Source organism: Podarcis vaucheri (assembly GCF_965113315.1).
Source record: "Podarcis vaucheri genome assembly, chromosome: 10".
Taxonomy (NCBI): domain Eukaryota; kingdom Metazoa; phylum Chordata; class Lepidosauria; order Squamata; family Lacertidae; genus Podarcis; species Podarcis vaucheri.
The window spans coordinates 7714455-7736472 of record NC_138748.1 but is presented as its reverse complement, the minus strand read 5'-3'; the positions used below and the strand labels follow the sequence as shown (position 1 = coordinate 7736472).

Sequence of the window (22018 nt, the reverse complement as noted above, 5' to 3'; positions counted from 1 at the left end):
CAAAAATGACACAAAACAGATTAAAAAGAGTAAGTTTATAAGGAAACAGGTAATGTCATCATGTGATTAGTACCAAAAATATTTTAACAGATAATCCCTCATGAACATACACTGCATTTAACAAAAATATAAACTACCATTTTTTCTTACAAAAATATTAAAGGATTGAATGTGGCAGTGATCAAATTAACCTATTACAGTGACAATAACCCCATGTTTCTTTCCTGTTTGAACTGGATATTCTTTGTGCTTTTCCCATTCTTCATCGTCGGTATCCTGTTCAAATGTTTCTGGGTAAATAGGAAGCTTATCTTTGGGACACTCTTCATAATAGCTTCTGACATATTTCCCAACAAACCAGCCTTTGAATTCCTCAGGTTTTCTACATTCCAAACCATGGTAGTGAACACTGTAGTGGTGCTTCAACCAGTAGAAAAGATAATGAATGTTGTAGTCACATCTCCAAGGATTTTCTCTAAGCCACAGTATTTTCAAAAAGTACAAATCTTCTAATACTCCATATTCGAAATTTTGCAGGGAGTTGTTTGATAAATCCAATTCTTCCAGGTTCATGAGTCCTGCAAATGCAGCTGTTCAAAAAAATGTAAACACTAGGATTACATATCTACTGCGTAAAAATAACAACCACCATAGAGATATGTGTTAGTACCATTAAACCTTGGCTGAGATTCACTGTGGTTGTGTTTTAAAGAAACAAGAGAGGCACAATGTTCTGAACATTATTGTGAGTCTTCTGTACCAGACCCATCATAGAGATTAACAGTGTAATCCCATACAAATTTATCTAGGAGTAAGTTGTATTGAATTCAGTGGGCTTGCTTCTAAGAAGACATGCATAATATTGCACTGTAAAACAATCTGATTAATCAGTGACTGTTGTTGCTTCCCGTAGGTGGAATTCTCTTAGATTTGATAGATATTCAACTTGTATTTATTACTATTTCATAATTATTAAAAATGACATTTTGAGGAAATGAGCCACCTTTTGTATCATGAAAGCATTTATTAAAACTCACTATAGTTTGATATATCATAATAAAGTTTACTCACCTGGGTCTATGTGAACTATTCCATTACTACTGAGGTTTAATACCTTCAGGTCATTCATGTCTTCAAATTCCTTGGGTCGTAGCTGGTTGATTTTATTGTTAGATAGATCAAGTTTAACTACATCTGGAGGGATGTTACCGGGAACTTTCTTTAATTCTTGAGAAGGAAAGAAGAAATATATATACATATATATTATGGAAAGCCATAGTCCCCGCCACAACATAGTTTCCCATCTATCCATATAACAACATAGACTACTCATGTGCATTCTTAAGTCTTCTTTTGTTTTTAAGACAGCTTTTAAAAGTTATTGTCTTCTATTTATACCCCACCTTTCTTCCATTATGGAATCCCAGGTAGCATACATGTGGTTCCTACATGGTCTCTCATCCAACACTGACCAGACTCAGACCTACTTAGCTTCAGTAAGGTGGTAGCCTAGTGTGCATATCCTACTCCCAAATACATTGCCCATTACTCCTTTAGTTTGTGTATCACCAACTTCAGAGAATTAATGTACCCACTGAGAGTTTGAAACAAAGTAAACCAACTGAGGTGCTAAAGAAACCATCTTAAAAATCTACAAGTAGTACAGATTGTGCCAAAAAGTGTCCTTTCCCTGTTGTAGACAATGTAGAGCATTGTTTTCTGGCTGCCTTATTGAATTAATTTTTATGAAGAATGATGCTATTGATTCACCAATTCACATATTGTCTTTCTGTCAAAACAACATTGAGAAGTTTGTCTTCCTCTGCACTTTGTGGCTTGGGTCACTTTTTAAAACTCATCTGGTGCTATTTAGTTTGAAGATAGCTTGTGTAGTTGTCAGGTGTGGGGGTTTCAGTTTGACAGGTTGGTGGATGAATGGTCTTTTAGAGCAGGAGTTTGAATGTGGATAACATTTTGTTGCCTTCCAGATATTATTCCCTGATTTCTATTGTTTTTAAATTTGTCTAGGCAGGGAACCTAGGGGTGTACAAACATCCCTAAATCCAATCCAAAATTAATTCAAACTTTCATCTAGTATTTTACGTTCTGCTACCATTGGTTTAATTTGCACAAATCTTTTTTCCATTTAATCTGCTAATGCCAATATATGAATATTTTAAACATTTTTATTTATCATTGTACATGATAGACATGCATGTCTCAGGTATCAGCAAATATTTGCAAATCAGTTACTTTCCCTGTGTGTTTCTTTTCAAAGTTAATGAATCTAGAAAGACAGCGTGCAGAAACAAATACAGTGGTATCTCGGGTTACATATGCTTCAGGTTACAGACTCCGCTAACCCAGAAATAGTACCTCGGGTTAATAACTTTGCGTCAGGATGAGAACAGAAATCGTGCTCCGGTGGCAGTAGGAGGCCCCATTAGCTAAAGTGGTGCTTCAGGTTAAGAACAGTTTCAGGTTAAGAACGGACCTCCGGAACGAATTAAGTACCGTATTTTTTGCACCATAACACTCACTTTTTTTCCTTCTAGAAAGTAAGGGGAAATGTCTGTGCGTGTTATGGAGGAAATGCCTACGGGTGGCATGCCTACAGATTTTCCTCCTCTAAAAACTACGTGCGTGTTATGGTCGGGTGCGTGTTATAGAGTGAAAAATACGGTACTTAACCCGAGGTACCACTGTATCTTGCGGCAATTTAAAGACCAAGTTAATTAAGTGACTAATAGCCCATCATAAAGACATCTCTGGCTGCAGTTCTAACCCTGTCTACTAAGAGGCAAGTCCCATTGAATTAAAAATGGGAGAAATGAGCCAAATGTTAATCCCATGAGCCAAACCTCTGGCCAGAGGTTCTCTACCCCCTGTTTTAGGGAATGGGTAGTAGCCAAAAAGTAGCAGTTGAATTCAGTTGGTTCTTTCTGCTTTGCTAAAGAGCTTTGGAATGTAACTGAGGAGTACAGATAAAGTCTACAGGTAACAAAAGAGATAACTTCTTTCCATTTGAAAATAGCAATAATGAACAATGCAGTTCCTTGGTTTTTAAAATTCAAGTAGAAACAAATTAAGGCCTCAGTCCTAATTCCACTTACTTGGAGCCCATCATTGAATACAATGAGGTTTATTTCTGAGTAGACATGGGTCAGTTACAAGACATGGGGCTTGAAAGATAAATTACTCTAAATTATTTTTATTATAAATTAATTTCCTTCTAGTCATGGGTGGTAAGTAGATGCAGGCTTCTCCTATATGATGGCACAATTTGTTTGATTAAATCACTAATATTTTTATGCTAAATGTATTATAGGGCTACATGCTCATCCTACTTCGAGGCTGCTTGCATCTGACACACTTAAGGCACATATGCCTACTTTTGTTATTTTGTAATCAGGATGCTATAAGTTTTTATCAGAAGTCTATTGATTGTTATGGATAATAATAATAGTGGATAATGGATAGGTGAAAAATTCCACCGCTTGGGCTAGATAACCACCAACTGTAATCTTCTGCATGTCTACTGACAAGTAATTCTTTGAATTCAGTTACAGATAGGTAGCTGTGTTGGTCTGCCATAGTCAAAATAAAAAAATTCCTTCCAGTAGCACCTTAGGTATCTGAAGAAGTGTGCATGCACACGAAAGCTCATACCAAGAACTAACTTAGTTGGTCTTTAAGGTGCTCTTTGAATTCAATTTGGCTTACTCTCAGGTAACAGTCAGAAGGCTTACAGCCTAAAATATTTTTTAAAATATACCGCACCTTTCCATTACCTTGGGTGAAGTTTCATAATGATAACTTTAATGGTCATTAATGAGCAGCTAAAAAGTAACATGTATTTGGCTTATACAGACCTTTTTTTCTGCAGTCCAGTGTCTGTACAGGAAACATGTAAATGTGGCAGAGAGAAGAGTCAAATTCAGGTCTGATGGGTTTAGGTTTTGGAATAGGAGGGTCTGGTCTTTCTCCTTCAATGCACAGCTGCTCTGAGTTTACTTGCTTGAGCTTTTGACCTTTTAGTTTTGTTGGGTGTACACATTTAGCATAATTTCCCAAGTTCCTGTTTCTTGGAAGCTGCAGCATCGTTATAAGGGTTTCGATCTGACAGTTGCAGTCCCATGGATTATCATACAGGCGTAAATAAATTAAAAGAGGCATGTAAATAAACACCTCCTCAGACAGGATTTTCAACTTATTGTGCTGCAGTAAAAGCGTAGTGAGTTTATTTAAACCAAAAAAAGCTTCATCCTCAATTTTTGATATCTCATTCTGTTGTAAATCTAGACTTTTTAATTTGGTGAACTTGGAAAACATGTTGTTCTTCAGCTTGCGAATTCTATTTCTTGCTAGGAGCATGTGTTTTAAATCTTCCGGCCAATCAGACAATACAAATGTCAGTTTCCTTTCTTGGCAATCTAAGTATTTGTCATGAAGATAGGTGTACACGTCACATGGGGGCCCTGGGGTGTAGCGCTTGACGGTGCCAGATGCTCTTCTTAAGCCGTTTGACTTTCCATTATTTGCTTTGTTTCTTGAACTTCCATTTCTTGTCTTCCTAAAGTCAGCTGCTTTACAAAAGAAAAGTAGTATTATAATTGTAACCACTTGCATCCTGACATCCAGCTGGTCCCAATTATTTTGTACAACAGCTGGAACAGTCAGAGTATTCCTTTGAAATCTGAGTTTGGAAGCCTTTAACTAGCGTGGTTCTGAATCAAGGAGGCACAGCAAGGGTTTGAGGAATCGCTCTGTTGGAAGAAAAACAGAATATTAGTGAGATATTACCCTAGAATTAATAATAAATTATTATTATTATTATTATTATTATTATTATTATTATTATTATTATTATTATTACTCCGCCTATCTGACTGTGTTTCCCCAGCCACTCTGGGTGGCTTACAACATATATTAAAAATTGTAAAACATCAGACATAAAAATTTCCCTGATACAGTGGTACCTCGGATTAAGTACTTAATTCGTTCCACTGCGCCGCCGGAGCACGATTTCTGTTCTCATCCTGAAGCAAAGTTCTTAACCTGAAGCATTATTTCTGGGTTAGCTGAGTCTGTAACCTGAAGCATATGTAACCTGAAGCGTATGTAACCTTCAGATTGTCTTCTAAAGGTCAGTTGTTTACTTCCTTGACATCTGATGGAAGGGCACTACCGAGAAGGCCCTCTGCCTGGTTCCCTGTAACTTCACTTCTTGCAGTGAGGGAACCACCAGAAGGCCCTCGGAGCTGGACCTCAGTGTCCAGGATGAACAACGGGGATGGAGACGCTCCTTCAGGTATACTGAACCGAGGCCATTTAGGGCTTTAAAGGTCAGCACCAGCCCTTTGAATTGTGCTCAGAATTGTACTGGGAGTCAATGTAGGTCTTTCACGACTGGTGTCCTAAATTATAATGAATTAAAGCTGACATTTCAATATCTTTTCCATAATAATCAGCACATTGTGTATTGAAAATAATTTCGGCTGTGATAATAATGGTGAGCTTCCCTCCTAAATGGAGATATAAATGATTTATTTATTATCAAATAATGATGATGTCACACACCATTATACCTGATACAGTATCACCTGATACAGGGAACTCAGGGAATGAATTTGTAAGGGCATTTAGGTCAACAAATGGAACCCAATTAGTTTTGCCATCATCTGATGATTATTGGCTTGTAGTAAACATGGAAGCATGGCTGAAATATGCAATGCCCCATCAGTATTGGCATTCCATTGACTCCTGAAGATACACCTGCTTAAAAAGCATTTCCCTAATCTCCTGACTTTCGTCTCTTGTAGTAATTTCTTTTTAGGATGGCTCACGGTTTTGTTTGTTTTTTTATTAGTTTTTATGGGGGGGTTGTGGTACAAAGCAAATGGAAAAACAGGAAACTGTACACCTGTTTTCTCAAAGTCAATTCATAGTCCTTTTCACAGATTGTTTATGTTTGGTGAGAGACATTTTTGTCAGACGTCTTGCAGTTGGGGGAAAGGAGAGGTGAGGAAAGAGATGAATATATTGTTCTTTCATTCTGTTGCCTATTCTTAGTGTGTGTGGGGGGGGGTTGCGTCAGCATCACATGGGTAGGTCCTTTGTGTATTTATTTATCTATTTATTTATTTATTTATTTTTATTGATATTGTGAGAGGTTAGGGGTTCCCAAGCTTGGTTGATTGTATTTGGTAGTAATTGTTGTAACTCTTATGCTGTTTTAAGGGGTTTATTATATATTTTAATTATGGGTATTTGAATGTAGCTGTTTTACAGTGTATTTTTATTTTTGGTAGCTATATTTTTATTCTTGTTATTTTGCTGTTGACGTTTGTTTGTTTGTGAACTGTCTTGTATTTCTTCTTGAAATGAAAGCGAGTGAATGGGAATTACATTGAATGGCATTCGCTCTTTTAAACAAGTGTTAAGTGATGGACACTGGGAAAAGAAATCCTACCTTCCCATATATGTTAATAGTCTGAAGTAGCAGTGACTACACAGGAAAGAGACCTTGGGTCTTTGTGGATAGTTTGATTAAAATGTTGACCCAGTGTGTGGCACCTTTGAAAAAGGTGAATTCCACATTAAAGATAATAATACCCTGTTACTGGTTTACCTGGTGGTCGTTGTGGCCTGACATGACTGTTGGGCAAGGAGTGGGAAGCATCAGGAATCTACCTGATGTGGCTGGGCAGGAGGGCGGAGTCTGGCAGTGGAACTGGAGTTAGCTAGCACCAGTGGCGTAGCGTGGGTTGTCAGCACCCGGGGCAAGGCAAGTAATTTGCGCCCCCTAACCCGTGGATTTGCGCCCCCTAACCCTAACCCCCAGATGTTGTGCCCGGTGTGGCCGGCCCCCCCTGCACCCCCCATGCTACGCCACTGGCTAGCACCATCAATGGCCAGAGTTGATGGGAGTCATATTGTCTGGCTCCCAGGGAGAAGGGCTTCCGGGGCAGACCAGAGAAAAGACTATGAAGGTTTGGTCCGCCCTTGGAACATAGAAGGTGGACCTGCCCAGCCTGTCCAATGCTGATGCTGCTCTTGAACCTCTGCCTTTCCATAGGCCAGAAGTTTTCCAGCGCTGGTTAATGACTGACAGCCGAGTTTCAGAGTCTCCACGGTTTCATATTTTCTCCTAGCTCAACCTAGAGATGCTGGGGATTGGACATGGGACTTTCTGTACACATGCAGAGCAGATGTTCTACCACTGAGCTTTGCCCTCTCATGATCTTATGATTCTTCTTAGCCTGCTTCTAAATATTTGCTCTACTGCCTTGGCTGGTACAATACCATGTTCTATGAAAATACTGTCTGGGATTGCAGCCTAACAACATGGGTGGGAAAGTGGCCCTCCCTCCAGATGTCATTGGACTCCATTTCAGTGTCTGCTAACACCATCAATGGTCAGAGGTGATGGAAGTCATGTTCAAGCAGTATCTGGAGATCACAGGTTTCTTATCCCTGGTGTACAGGATAAGATGCTGATTCACTCTGTCCTGTACATGTAGGCTTCAATCCTATACAAATTTACCTGGGCGTGAGCCCCATTCACCTCTAGGTTCCAGTGTTATAGTAATATGATCTAGTTCTAAAACCAAATGGACAAAGAGGTTTGCCCAGTAGTCTGCATTATCTTTTCATCCTGGAGGCAAGGGGATCATAGGAAAGTGAGGCCAGTAAACAAGATGGACCCATAGCATGGGCTGAGATGTCACAGGACAAAACCTTAGTTAAGAAAAAGGCTTGTAATGTCTCTATTCACTCATAGTATCAACACTCATTAAGTTTACATTCTTGACCCAATCAAGTCTAGGAGCTGTCAGAGGAGTGACATGCTGTCACAGGCAGCTTGTCCAAGCCTCAGCAGGGTGGCTTATCTTACTGTTTGAGAATGTGTGTTAACAGAGCAATAACTACATTCCTTTGGTGATGGGGGGTGTATGACCATTGGTATAAAATATATTTCATTCTTTCCCATTGCATTGCTGATTTTGGGTTTATGTTACTGAAAACTGCTAGATATTAGCTGATGTTTTCAAGTAATGCAAGATACTGATTTGGTGTTATATTTATTTTAGCTCACTGTAAGAATTTGCAAGACTTAAATGTCACTGAATGCCAAGGGTTAAATGTAAGTATTCATACAACAAATTTGAAATAGCCTTAATGTAATTCAGATATAGTAAATTTTAGTTCTAATTTTGATTTCTAGAGAAGACACAACATTTTTAAAATGAAAAGCTGTGCTCTATTTATGTAGCATAATATGGCTAAAGTCCAAATATTACTAAGTTTGAATAGGAAACCCATCTGATTTCATGGTTTGTAATCAAGGAAAAGCTGTATAGACTTCTAGCTTCAGTCTACACTGGTGTGAGGAGCCTCCAATGGGCCAAATATGGATCAGAAACAACAATTTAAGGAGGCTATTTTCAAAACCAAAAGAGGTCATTTATTCTACCTAAAGATTCTGGTTATTTTAGTTACATTTATATGTTGTATTATGTTAAGAATGTGGTTACAGCAGATGATGCTAAATATTATTATTATTGCATGTCCAATTTATTATCAGATGTCTAGGTGTGCTGTTGAAGTATAGTGTGAGCTGAAAAAATGCATCTGATATAGAGCCATATTATTTACTTTAAAAAATGAAGCCAATTTCATTTATGATTTTCTTTATTGAACAGGATGAACTAATAAGGCTTGTAACAGAAGGTTGCCCAGCAATCCTTTACTTAAATTTATCTCACACAGATATCACAAATGGAACACTAAGACTTCTGTCAAGGTAAAAACAATCTGTTTTATAAATAAATTCTGAATTTTAGTGTAACAGTAGAAGAAAGATTCCACTTTTATAAAGATCAGCTGCTCTCTCTCGCTGACTATCACTGTAATATGGAAACAAGTGTCCCCCAACTTTTTGGACCAAGAGACACATTTGAAATTGTAGGAAACTGCTGTGAGTGCCAGAAAACAACAACAATTTCACAGCAGAAAAGTTGGCAGTGCTGAGCACCCCCCTCAAAAAAAGGGGGGGCAAACTACTACAGCCCTCTCCCAAATAAAACAGTGATCAAAAAGCAGGGGCAACACCCTCCCTCCAATAAGACATTGACCACTGGTTTTGAGAGACTTCAACATCCCTGCCAAGGCAACTGGCTCTGGGGTGGCTGAGGACTTCATGGCTGTAGTGGAACTGACAGTAGTAAGGCTTGAGAATATGGACTGATAAAAACTTGCAGAGAGGGGACAAGTAGCTGGGCCAGGGAGGTTATTATTGCCTCCTTGCAAGAGGGGGTGCTCCTTCCCTGCTTGAAGGAGGCAGTGGTAAAACCACTCCTCACGAAACTCTCCCTGGATTCAGGAAATCTAAGTCATTACTGGCCAGTTGCTAATCTCCCCTTCATGCTCACAAACACAAGATACTCTCTGAGTCTGACAGATGACATGTTCACAGCCCGATCCTATAGATGCACTCAAAAATAAGTCCTATTGACTTTCTCCCAGGTATGTATGTATAGCCTCAGTTATTTGTACTTCTAAACAACAGATTGGGAAAGGACCATGAAATAAATTTGGTTAGAGCTGAATAGAGCACCATGATTACCTTATTATAAACCTGCATGCTAAAGACCGGATTAGGCACTTTGGAGCAATTTGGACAATGAAAGAGAACTGTGTTAATGGCATGTTTGATTTTACTGCAGTTTACCCCAAGACGTTCTAGTTAGTTAGTTAGTTAGTTAGTTATTCATTTATTTGGAATAGTTATAGCCCACCTTTCTAGTTCAATCAGTTAAGGCAGCTAACAAAGACGGCTATTTAAAAATACAGCAACAACAACAACATTTTAAAATCCAGCAAAAAATGGACAGTTAAAATATAACAACAAACAAAACAAAACAAAACAAAAACTTAAATGGATAATCAGCAAAAAGAATTGCCTAAACACAAAAGTTTTCAGGAGGTAGAGATGAAGCTGTATAGAATTACTGAGGTTGTGACAAATGTAAAGTAGCTGCTGTAGTTGAGAAAGCCCTCTCACCATGCATTGCATGGGGGTGATGCACATCAAAGCACCTCCCCTAATGATGTCCATGAATAGGTCGAGGGAGACAGGACCATGCAGGAGGAGATGGGCAGAACAAATCCTGTATGCCAGTGGTTTCAAGGCTATACTGGCGAATTAAATGCTTATCATATACCAGGGTTATCAAATTGAAGGAGGCAGTTCAGATCTTCTAAAGGTAAATTGCAATGAATTTAATTAAAATAGGCCATGAAATCCAGTTCTCTGTTACTTTCCCTGAAGCTCACAATGTGCCTGATTAATCCCCTAATATGCGGATGCATGATAAGACACGATGAGGCTATAATAGGAAAGTGTGAGATACTGGACTTCTAAAAGGTTCTTGGCAGGAATTTCAAAAATACTGACAAGTCAACCCTTGTGAAACATCTTCTAGCTGCTTCCTGCTCCCTTCTGTATTATGCATATACTTTAAGAATCATAGACACAACACAAGCTAGTCTAAATCTTATGTCTGAAGCTCCCTACCAGTTGTGAAGCATAAGGCTCCCTGAGTTCAATGAGACTTCTTGTATTGGGAACTTGCAGCCTTCCAGTTGTTGTTGGACTATAACTACCATCATCTCTGATAATGGGCCATGTTCACTAGGGCTGATGACAGCTGCAGTCTAACAACATATGGAGGGCCACATGTTTTCTATTCAAGTTCCACATACCTATCTTGCACCTAGGCCTCACCAGTAGTGAGGAACTGATCAACAAGGTGCAAGTACAGTGAACATTGAGAGGAAACAATAATGTCCTCTTGGGTTTCATTAGATAGAGGCAAGGGAAACCTGAGTATCGTTGGACATGCACTGCGGACTTTAAGAAGGCTGATTTCCTTAACAAACTTGAGGAACTACTGTGTGAGATCCCACTATACAGTGATACCTCAGGTTACATACGCTTCAGGTTACAGACTCTGCTGACCAAGAAATAGTGCTTCAGGTTAAGAACTTTGCTTCAGGATGAGAACAGAATTCGTGCTCTGGCGGCTCAGTGGCAGCAGCAGCAGGAGGCCCCATTAACTAAAGTGGTGCTTCAGGTTAAGAACAGTTTCAGGTTAAGAACAGACCTCCGGAACGAATTAAGTACTTAACCTGAGGTATCACTGTATGTCAGAAATACTCAAAGAGAAGGGAGTCCAAGATGGATGCAAGTTTCTTAAAGGTGAAATATTGAAGGCACGAATGCAGATGACTCTAACAAGAAAGAAAAATGGGAGGCATTTGTTGGTAAACATTTTTATAAACAACTTGGATAATGAAACTGAGAAGATGATCATCAAATTTGCGGATGACACCCAAACTGGGAGAGGTATCTAATGCTGTAGAAGTACAGTGGTGCCCCGCAAGACGAAATTAATTCGTTCCGCAAGTTTTGTCGCCTAGCGAATTTTTCGTCTTGCGAATCACGAAATCCCATAGGAATGCATTGAAAATCAATTAATGCGTTCCTATGGTCAAAAAAAGTCCAAACAAAGCCAAATTTGGTACAACAACAGTTTATTAACTGCTCTTTAAAGTCACACATACTGTAAAGAGCAGTTCAAAAATTGAAGGGAAAATAAATTAACTTTATAAACAAAACATGTCTTTGTTTTTAGACAAAGGAAACAAAGTCGCGAGACGTTTTTGTCTTGCGAAGCAAGCCCATAGGTGAAATTCGTCTTGCGAGGCAAATCGAAAACGGAAAAACCTTTCGTCTAGCGAGTTTTTTGTCTTGCGAGGCATTCGTCTTGCGAGGTACCACTGTATTGAAGACAGAATCAGGATTGGAGATTACCTTAACAGAATGGAGAACTGGGCCCAAACTGCCAAAATGAAATTCAATAGGGATAAATGTAAGGTTCTACACTTAGACAGGAGGAACCAGCTGCACAAATATAAGATGGGGGACACCTGGTCTGGGTGTAGCACATAAGAAAAGGTCTAGGGGTTTTAGTAGACTACAAGTCAACGGTGTAATGTAGCAGCAAAGAAGCTAATGCTATTCTAGATTGCATCAACAGAAATATAGTGTCCCAATCATGGGAATGTCATAGTACTGCTCTATTCTGCTTTGATCAGGCCACACCTGGAGTAATGTGTTCAGTTCTGGGCATCACAATGTAAGAAAGATCTTGACAAGCTGGAACGTGGGCAGAGGAGGCAACCAGTATGATCAAACATCTGGCAACCAAGCCTTCAGTATGTTTCACCTGGACTCCTTCCTCATGCATTTCAGCTGGTCATAATTTGCTTGAATGAAATAAAAGTATGTTATATAGGTAGTTTGTTAAATAGCTAATTTGTTCTTTGTGCCCATGTTCCTGTTCTACACCAGCAAATGAAAGCGGGGTTAATTCTTGCTGTGAGCTAGAATCAGCTCTAGTATGACAATCTCCTTAAATGTCTGATCTGTATAGTTTTATATCCTTATGCCATTTTCTAGTGTCCAATGTGGCCTAGTGGTATTTTCAAAGTAGCCTCCAAGTTCATAAAGCCTTTTCAAATGCTGACATTTCCCCCTGCAAAAACAATATTCCATTTAAATATAGCTAAATCATCTTTTGCTTCTCTGTCTCAGCACTAATGTGTTTGGATCAGTGTGAATGAACTTTCTGTTTTCAGCATACCATATTGTAGTTTTCCTATCTGAACTTTGCAAAAGTTCTATCGCCTGCCAAGCTGTGTTGTCCTAATCACATTATCTCCTGCAACCACAAAAAGAAAACAAGCAAACAGCTCAGATTGAAATTTCCTTTAAGAACCCTCCCACAAAACCCTTAGTTTTTGCACCAGTTTCCTGTTGTTGGCAGTCTCAACTAGGTGCAGCTTACGTACTATTATATTTTAACACAATTCTTCAGTAACATTTATAAATCATACAGTTGGTTATGTTACGATGTTGCTGGGCCAAACAAAGCTCATTCATTGTGAGCCTGCACTTCCTTAATAAACATTATCCCCACTTTGAACCCTCCTTTGCTGTCAGTCTGATTGGCTACACTCAGTCAGGGCTTTGAAAAGATTCACACAAAAAAACACTGCCACGTGAATGCCAAGTATAGGGGATGCAATACATCCCATATGTTGAGACATCTAACAGAGCATCCCTCCAAGGGAAATAAAATGACCTAAAAGGTAACCTAATCTCCCTTCTCTTTGAAAGGTATGCACTCACACATTTTCATAGAAATATATTGTTGTAAAAAGCTTGTTTCAATTCAGCCATGCATTTGGGACTCCAGAATACCTATTTGTTTATTACATTGTTATATTAAGAGACACCTGAAGTCTAGAAGAACAAAGTATAATTAAAACCCATTGCAGGGATTGGCCCTATGACCCTCCAGATGTTGCTGTGCTACAACTCCCATCATCTATGACCATTGGCTGCGCTTGGCTGGGACTGATGGGAGCTGGGAGTCCAGCAACATCTGTGGGACCACAGGTTCCCATTCTTGCCATAAAGAATATTAGATACTGACTAATACAAGCTGGAGCATTTTAACTTTGCCGAGAGAAGATGAAGCCTGTTACCATTCATTGTTACTTGTCATTGTCATAATGATGTACATACTGAGAATATAATCCACAGTTTGTACACCTAAAAATTAATGTGCTATCACTGGAAGATCTTAGGTGTTTATCTTCTCACAGAAAAGTTTATCTGAATGCCTTTTTGTCTTAATACAAAAATAAATATTTACTGTTTATATTTCTTTCCATATGTCTTTAAATTTAACCCTTATTATCTGCAAAGTTTTCCCTCTCTTATTCATTAAGAACACAAAAGTCCAAGTCTTACAAGCAGTGGTCATGATGTCATACTTTCATCACGGTGGGTGTTCCCAGCTTAGCTTTTGCTGACTTGTGAAGTTGCCTTAAATGTTTTTCTGAACTAAAATTTGTTGCAGAGCATGTTGTCTACTCCTAATCATACAGTGTATTTTTTCTTCTGCAAGCTTTCATTTGTGGTAATTGTGGCATTGCATCTCTTAATTTAGTTCAACTACTTTATAATTGTATAAAGTTAATACTCTTCAGTATGATAATGCCTAAATATGTATTATAAAATTGAAGTTGTAGAGAGTACAGTTTCAGAGTATTCATTTGCTGTGTATATTGTCTAACCCACTTCCTTTGTCTGTCCCTGGATATATGTTATAAAGGTTTCCTATTAATAAGTCACACAGTGCAATCCTGTGCATATTTACTCAAAAAATGCCACCATGCTCAATGAGGCTTACTTCCAGATATAGCAAAGTATTACAGCTTTAGGTTGTTATGTGAGCACACAACTATTTTGTATTTTTGTTTTGTTAGAATAGCTGTGTCAAACCTTAATGGAAACAATTGCACAAGCAGGGCTGGTTTAACATTATGTTTAATTTTTTATGCTTTTAATATCCTTTGATAGAGTTCTGGTTTTCATTTTGAACACAAAAAGCTTAAAAAACAATGTGAAGTTAACGTTACAACTTGGTCCTTAAAATGGTTGAGAGTCATATATTTCTAATTTACTGCAAACGTTTGAGTTTACAACCAAGGAAAATCATTTTAAAATCAGGTTTCATTTAAGATGACTTTGGTTCGTGAATAATCTTATTAAACAGTGTAAAGTACATGCAACAAAGAAAAATGAAACACAGTTTTTTTGTATTCAGGCAAAGTGAATATTCCCATTAAATTCCAGTATCCACCCATGTTCTTAGAAAGCTTTTTAGCTACAGTATCAAATTGCACCAGAAATCTGTATGCAACATCTTAGTAACTGACTTCTTCTTTTATCTGGCATAGGGGATGCCCCAATTTACAGTATTTAAGTTTAGCTTATTGCAGAAAATTCACAGACAATGGCTTACTGTACCTCGGCTCTGGAAGAGGGTGTCACAAGCTCATCTACTTGGATATTTCAGGCTGCCTCCAGGTTTGCATTTCAGTTTTCTTTTTCATATTGTAGCGAAGTGATTCCTTTAGAGAACTGACGGCACCAAGCACTCATGGTATAATCAAGTAGTACAGGCACTGCAGCAAAGTTTTGAGAGGTTTTAAATTACATTACCACAGCTGCTTAAATTTTCCTGAGGAATAGCACTATAGGCTTTTGGCTTTTGTCCAGTGGGCGTCTTTAACTATAAACAGCCAGTCCTTATTGCATAATGAAAGCATGCATTGCTGTTGGAGGTGGACTGAAAACATGCTTGCTTTGTGCTTTTGCTTCCATACGTACAATTTGCAGACATTAACAATACTCAAGGGTCCTCTGCTGAGCAATCAGAAATAAAGCTCCTTGAAAGGGACAGGATTTCCTGAAAAGGAAATCAGATTGTCAGTGAGCTTTCTAATACAGTGGTGCCTCGCAAGACGAAAATAATCCGTTCTGTGATTCTCTTCGTCTAGCGGTTTTTTCGTCTTGCGAAGCAAGCCCATTGAAGGATTAGCGCTTTTAGCGGCTTTTAGCGGCTTATCTGCTGATCGGATCAGCTGATAAGCAGCTTAGCGGCTTAGAAAAAGGGGGGGAAAGGGAAAAAAACCAGCAGGAACTCGCAAGACATTGTCGTCTTGCGAAGCAAGCCCATAGGAAATTCGTTTTGCGAAGCACCTCCAAAACGGAAAACTCTTTCGTCTAGCGAGTTTTCCGTCTTGCGAGGCATTCGTCTTGCGGGGCACCACTGTAGAAGAATACTACCATCCTTCCACTAAGAGAGAGAGAGAGGGAAATATATATAGAGAGAGTGTTACACACGCTTTCTCTCTCTCTTGGCCCCCAGCCCCCAACAGTCTTTTTTGTTGTTGTTGCAGGGATGTGTACAGCTATTCTTTCAAACCGCTTCATTTAGGCAGCCCACTGTCGGATGTGTAAGAATCTATACAGTGGGGACATCCTGTACCATCGTAACCTAACTTCAAATTCATAAAACAATAATTGGAAACCCTAGAAGGATCCTGCAGGTGATGTCAAGGCACACTTTGAACCTTGCTCCATTCTCACTAGTGCAGACATAAAGGTGAAATATAAAAGCATCTAGGAATGAATTGCAAGAGCTACTGCAGAAAATTGGATTCCTTGGGAAGAAGAGGGGGAAATAAATTTAATAAATAAATAAACATTGGATTTTCCCTTCTTCAGTCCCTTCCCACTAGCACCACATATGCATGCAAAAGACATAAATCAAGTAGTAAAAGCAGGTGAAGTTCTCTGCAGAAGAAAGAAAGCTGCCCAGCCATGCACTCATTTGCGCGTTATTTCCCAATTTCCAGCCACCCTGTTTAGGATATAGAGACCTATTGCACACCCTTCCAGGTCCCCCTCTGTCCTATCAGCAATGGTAGGTCATTCCTTTCCATTTCCATGTCCCTCATCGGGGATCAGGTGAGACTTCATTGACAAGTTCACATACCAAACAACCCTTTCCAAAAGAAATTGCCTCTGTGTTAAAACTGAAGCAACAGCCTCAGTGATTGCTGGAGTAGTTGAGAGCCAAGAGAAGGATTTGAGACCTCCTTGGTTTCCTATCTGCTACTGAGGCTTTTGCAACAGGCCTGTTCCTGTTATTTATTTGTTCATATTTTTCTTCTACCCCGAAACAGGATACAATAAATCAGCAAAATACAAACAGAACAAATCTAAACAAAGTGTAAAAGGCAGAAAACCTACATGCTTACCAGGTTATAGAAGCTATGGTGAAATGTAAAGGGGCAGGAATGAGGGTGTTAATTGAGTGAAGTTAGGAAATGGGACGCGGGTGGCGCTGTGGGCTAAAGCCTCAACGCCTAGGGCTTGCCGATCGAGAGGTCGGCGGTTCGAATCCCCGCGGCGGGGTGCGCTCCCGCTGCTCGGTCCCAGCGCCTGCCCACCTAGCAGTTCGAAAGCACCCCCGGGTGCAAGTAGATAAATAGGTACCGCTTACCAGCGGGAAGGTAAACGGCGTTCCGTGTGCGGCTCTGGCTCGCCAGAGCAGCGTTGTCACGCTGGCCACGTGACCCGGAAGTGTCCCCGGACAGCGCTGGCCCCCGGCCAATAGATGTGAGATGGGCGCACAAACCCCACAGTCTGTCAAGACTGGCCCGTTTGGGCAGGGGTACCTTTACCTTTACCTTTAGGAAATGGAGATACAGACTGGGTGAAAGGCCAAAGCAAGGAAGCTAGTGGAGAGGTAATGGTAGAGGAAAGAGCTTTACAAAATATCCTGCTTGAAAAACATCTATGAACCCCATCTGTGAAGTTTCAAGGGCCCTTCATTTGTCTCATAATAAAAATAATTTCAATGTAATAATTTTAAAATTAAAATGCACATCGTATGAATGCAAGCAGTATGTGGTTCTTATCAGTTAAGAAGCATTGATCCTTAGAGAAGTTTGAGCTGAACACTCCTTGGATAGACCCATCCTGTCTATCCTAATTGTATTCCCCCTTCCTTAACCATCACAATGTGGATCACTTAAATCAGTGTCACTGGATTCACTTCAAAAGTTTGAAGGCTACTTCATACTTGCCACTTTTCTCCATAGGGGTATTCTCTTTATGGGGGAGAGAGAGAATCGTGCATATTACGTCATCAAGGGTCATATATTTCACCATTAGCACATGAATATGAAAGTAGAATAAGCAGTTTTTACCGGCTATGGTGATTTTTAAACAAGGACCGCTTAGCTGCAGTAGTCCATGAGGGACTTCCCTTACATTGGGTCTGGAAGCTGAAACTAGTTCAGAATGAGGTGGCATGGCTTGTAATACCAGTGCTGAGGGAAGTGCACTGTCTGATAGCATGCCTCTGGGCCCTTTAGAACTATATAGCACAATGGCAGAAGGTTGCAGAAAGACGGGCAAGAAACTTCCCCCACCCTCTGCAAATCCCAGACAACACTACAGGGTTCCTGATTCAAGCTGGTTGAAGTCTTAGACAGAAGAACTTTTAATTATAATGCAACATCATGTTGTAACTGTGCCCCACTTATTTTAATTTCTAGTCAGTGTGTTTTTGGATAAAAAAATGAGGTACTGTTACTCATATATTGATAATGTAATAATAATAATAATCCAATAGGATGTTAAAAACACAATAAAAAATCAATCATTAAAAACTTCCCTAAACAGGCCTGCCTTCAGATGTCTTCTAAAAGTCTGGTAGGTGTTTATTTCCTTGACATCTGATGGGAAGGCGTTCCACAGGGTGGGCGCCACTACCGAGAAGGCCCTCTGCTGTGGGTGCCAGCACAAAATGGACAGCAAAAAAGGGGGGAAGGGAAGATGCCAGTACTCCATACCAGTGAGTATTAGACTGTCACAGAAAAAGCTCTGCTTACGCTTCACATGCCAGATTTCTTTTGTTGGGTGTACTCGCAACTGATTGCTTTCTCTCTCATTGTATTGATTTTTAGCAGAAAATATGGACATATTTCAGAGCTAGAGTGAAGAATAGCTTAATAATCTAATAAATTTCATTGGCCTGCAGTGAGACACGAGACCCAGGAGATAGAAGAATAATTTACATTGCTGGTTGTAAACACAATTTTGTTGAAGTGAGAACTTCCAAAAGTTGGTGTAAAATGGTCAGGAAACAGGCAGTTGTTGCTGACCATCTGACTGCAGGCAGAATAGCCAGCCAGCTTGTCACCAGGGCAATGAAATACCCAGATTGGGTAACTCTATTAAGGGGTGACTTAATGTAAGAGCTGTACTGGATCAGACCAAAGACCCATCCAGTCCAGTTCTCATAATCACCAAGCAGTTGCCTATGGGAAGCCCCCATGCAGACCTGAGTGCAGCAGCACTCTCCCTACTTGTGATTCTCAGCAGCTAGCATTCAGAGACCCAGTGCCCCAACACTGGAGGTAGAATGTAGCCATCATGGCTAGTAGCCACTTACAGTCTTGTCTTCCATGAATTTGTCTAAATCTCTTGAAAGCCGTCCAAGTTGGCAGCTGTCACTACAACTTCAGATAACAGATAACTTCAGATAGTTACTATGTGCTGTGTGAACAAGTACTTTCTTTAGTCTGTCCTGAATCTTGCAACATTTCACTTCATTGGATGCCCTCAGGTTCTGGTATTAGAGAAGGAGAAAACCATCTCTCGGTCCACTTCCTCCACACCACGCATAATCTTATATATGTCATGCCCACCCGCCCCTATTATTTTCTTCTAAACTAAAAAGGCCCAAACATTGCAACCTTTCCTCTTGGAGTAGTTGCTCTTGATGTTTTTGGCTGCCCTTTTCTGAACTTTTCCCCCAGCTCTTCAGTATCCTTTTTGAGCTGAGGTGACTAGTCTTATGACTGCAGGCTATGCAAGTCAGTCTCATCTTCACCTCTTCCCCCCTCCCAATTTCCAACTAATCTTCAAAGCAGGCTGATTTCCCCCAAGCCTCTGACCCTTTAAGGCGACTCTCTGAAGCCAGTTTGGCACACACACAAGCATTTTGTACATACACACACACACACACACACACACAGGCTGAGAGCTTCAATGGCACCCCTCTGGAGGCTTCACCTGGGGCAAAAACCACCGCTGTGGCACTGCTGAAGGGGTTTGCCGGAGACTAGCACTCCTTGCTCTCAACCTAAAATCCTTCAGTGATGAAAAAGCACCACTGAAGGCCAGGAGCTCCTTTAGTTTGCTCAGCTCTCCTGCCAAACCACAGAAAGCTCCAGCCAGTCTACAATTGTGGGCAACTGAGAGATGCTGCTAATACTAGGCGTAGTGTAATCACAGAAGCAAATTGTTTCCAGCCTAGTTGAAAACCCAGCTGATAAGTTTCTAAAATTTTGTACACTATAATTTCCATATATCTATTTCCAGCATAGGAGGAAAATACCCTGCTGATTTAACGGGGGTCAAAGCAGCCTGGATAGAGACTTAATACTTTGCTATGTTCCAGAATATAGTTGTTATTTGCAGATAGGGTTGGATTGCCCCAGGACAGAGTCAGCTGGCAATGTTCAGGCCACCTCACATTTCCTGGAGGCTGCAGGAGGCAAAGTGTCATCACAGCAATGCCTCTGCGGGCATATCTGCCAGACTGATTTGAACACCTGGCATGATGGCTCTTCCAGCGGCACTAATCCAAAAATTAGAAAATCTATGTAGAGGAGTAGGAGTAACATTATGGAGTGTTCTGCCTGTTCTTATCTACAAATTAAGCTTCGTTCAAAGCTAGGAGGCCCTAAATGGCAATAATTCCAGTATGTGGTCCATTTTATGTTTAATAGAAATACTTTAATTCAAGCCAAAAATATGTATTATAATGTACACTTGGGCTGCAATTTGTGCATACCCATGATATACACACATGATATATACACAATTCTGTAGCAAAATCCATTGTATATGTTAATAGCTGTTGATAGGATACCAGTCTTGGTCCAACTGACTAGACATTGCCCAATTAGTTCCACATATCCAGAGGGGATTTGGACTTGAGTTTTTTCCACTACCACCACAACCCCACATATACTACAAAGCAAACTGCTTTTAGAATACTGTGGAGTTTCAGAAGTACTTCATGAAATAGTACAGGGAACAGTTGTTGAAAAAGCAAATATTGAAAGTGACAATTATATTGATTTTGTTTGTTCCAAAGCAGCTACAATACAGTGTATTGCTAACTCTCAAAGAATATGAATATGAATTAAAGGATAGTTGTTACCAGTAAATATCAAGTCAAACGTGCTTTCTAAAACAATAAAATAGGTTGGGATTGGGAAGTCCCAGCCATGAAAAAAATAAATTGCTAATACTCCCAGTATCTCCTAATTAGAACAGTGGTCTTTTGTGTGTGAGAGAGGAAAAAATGTAATAATTACAATGTATCAGAAAACTAATCAGATTTTCAACTAGTTTCTTGCCGACTTCTTGGAAACAGTTTCAATCTAAAAGGGAAGAAAGATAAGATAAGGAAACATGGCTTCAGATTTTCCCAGTCCTCAAGAGTTTCTAAGCTTACATTTCAGGAAAAGTCCAGAAACTGATATTTTGAGGAGCTTGTTGCAGTTCTTCATACATTTTCTATAGTGATTAGTAATCTTTTCGCAGCATGAATTAGGAATGCTGTGTTTAAATTAATAACATCTGAATGTACTTTCTCAAGGAGCATTCACCCCCTGGGAATTGTTCAACATGACCTTCTGTCCTCTTGTGAACTGTTTCCTATGCCGAGATAGAAAATGGCACAAAAGCTGGCATCCAATTCTTATACCATGTGAAAGATGATATGCTATCTTTATTTAATAAATTTGCAATTTGGCAGTGGTTCTTACATTCCACTAGATTTGCATCATTCAGGCAGCCCAGAGAGAACAAAACCAAGAAAGAATGTGTTACCTAAGGCAAGTTATTTATGGAAGCAAACTAGCTATTGTTAATAGTCCATAAATTAGAAATGCATGCAACTAAGATATTTTGTATGCAGTGTAAATTCAGTACAGTAGAGCAAAGCTATATGGAAGCCTTTTAAGCTGGATATTTAGGCATCTTTGTAGGCATACTATAGATATTCTTGAGCAATTGGTGGGAAAGCAGAGAGGCAGAAGTTAAAACGATGGGTATCACATATTTCTTTGCTATATTTCATTTGAAAATAAGAACTGTGAAGTTTGTGCCTTAAATAAGTTTCTATTTTTGTGTCTTCTCCAGCCTGTGCCCCACATTTATCATTCCAAATTTACTTCTACCTCCCATGTCTAAAATAAATTCTAAAATTCAATGTTACTGGCCACTTTCAAGTAAGCTTCTACTTATGGTATTAAGCTTACTCTTCTTTCTGAGCTGTTTTTAAAATTTGGAGTCCTAGCATACTTATTTTAGTGTTCATGTTGGCATTGTAAATAAGCCCACAGATGTTAGTAGCTGACTAAGAGGCTAGTGTCCTGAATGTCCATTCAGGCAGCAAAGGAGAGAAGGCACCCCCCTCCTCCTTTGTGGCCTGCATGGAAATAC

The 22018-nt window shown here is 39.6% G+C and overlaps 2 protein-coding genes across 3 annotated transcripts in view; one reads left to right on the top strand and one right to left on the bottom strand.

Annotated features, from left to right (window-relative positions):
* The window catches only part of FBXL13 (F-box and leucine rich repeat protein 13), a 64663-nt gene that overhangs the window by 19465 nt on the left and 23180 nt on the right, over window positions 1-22018 (top strand). For both annotated transcript variants that reach the window (XM_082239590.1, XM_082239589.1), the window contains exons 10-12: window positions 8094-8146; window positions 8706-8806; window positions 14878-15007. In XM_082239590.1, the coding sequence (XP_082095716.1) occupies window positions 8094-8146; window positions 8706-8806; window positions 14878-15007 (284 nt within the window). The remainder of the gene's footprint in view (window positions 1-8093; window positions 8147-8705; window positions 8807-14877; window positions 15008-22018) is intronic.
* Window positions 21-15088, bottom strand: LRRC17 (leucine rich repeat containing 17). The gene is made up of 4 exons (XM_082239796.1): window positions 14948-15088; window positions 3873-4766; window positions 1072-1227; window positions 21-590 (listed from the first exon to the last, which is right to left on the bottom strand). Exons 2-4 carry the CDS (start codon window positions 4627-4629, stop codon window positions 187-189), a joined length of 1317 nt encoding a protein of 438 aa, XP_082095922.1. The 5' UTR covers window positions 4630-4766; window positions 14948-15088; the 3' UTR covers window positions 21-186.

Coding starts and splice junctions, on each gene's coding strand:
- LRRC17 (XM_082239796.1), bottom strand. CDS start 4,629: ATGCAAGTGGTTACAATTATAATACTACTTTTCTTTTGTAAAGCAGCT. Junction 1,228..3,872: donor ACTGGACTGCAGAAAAAAAG/GTCTGTATAAGC, acceptor TTCCTTCTCAAG/AATTAAAGAAAGTTCCCGGT. Junction 591..1,071: donor AATAGTTCACATAGACCCAG/GTGAGTAAACTT, acceptor TTTTTTGAACAG/CTGCATTTGCAGGACTCATG.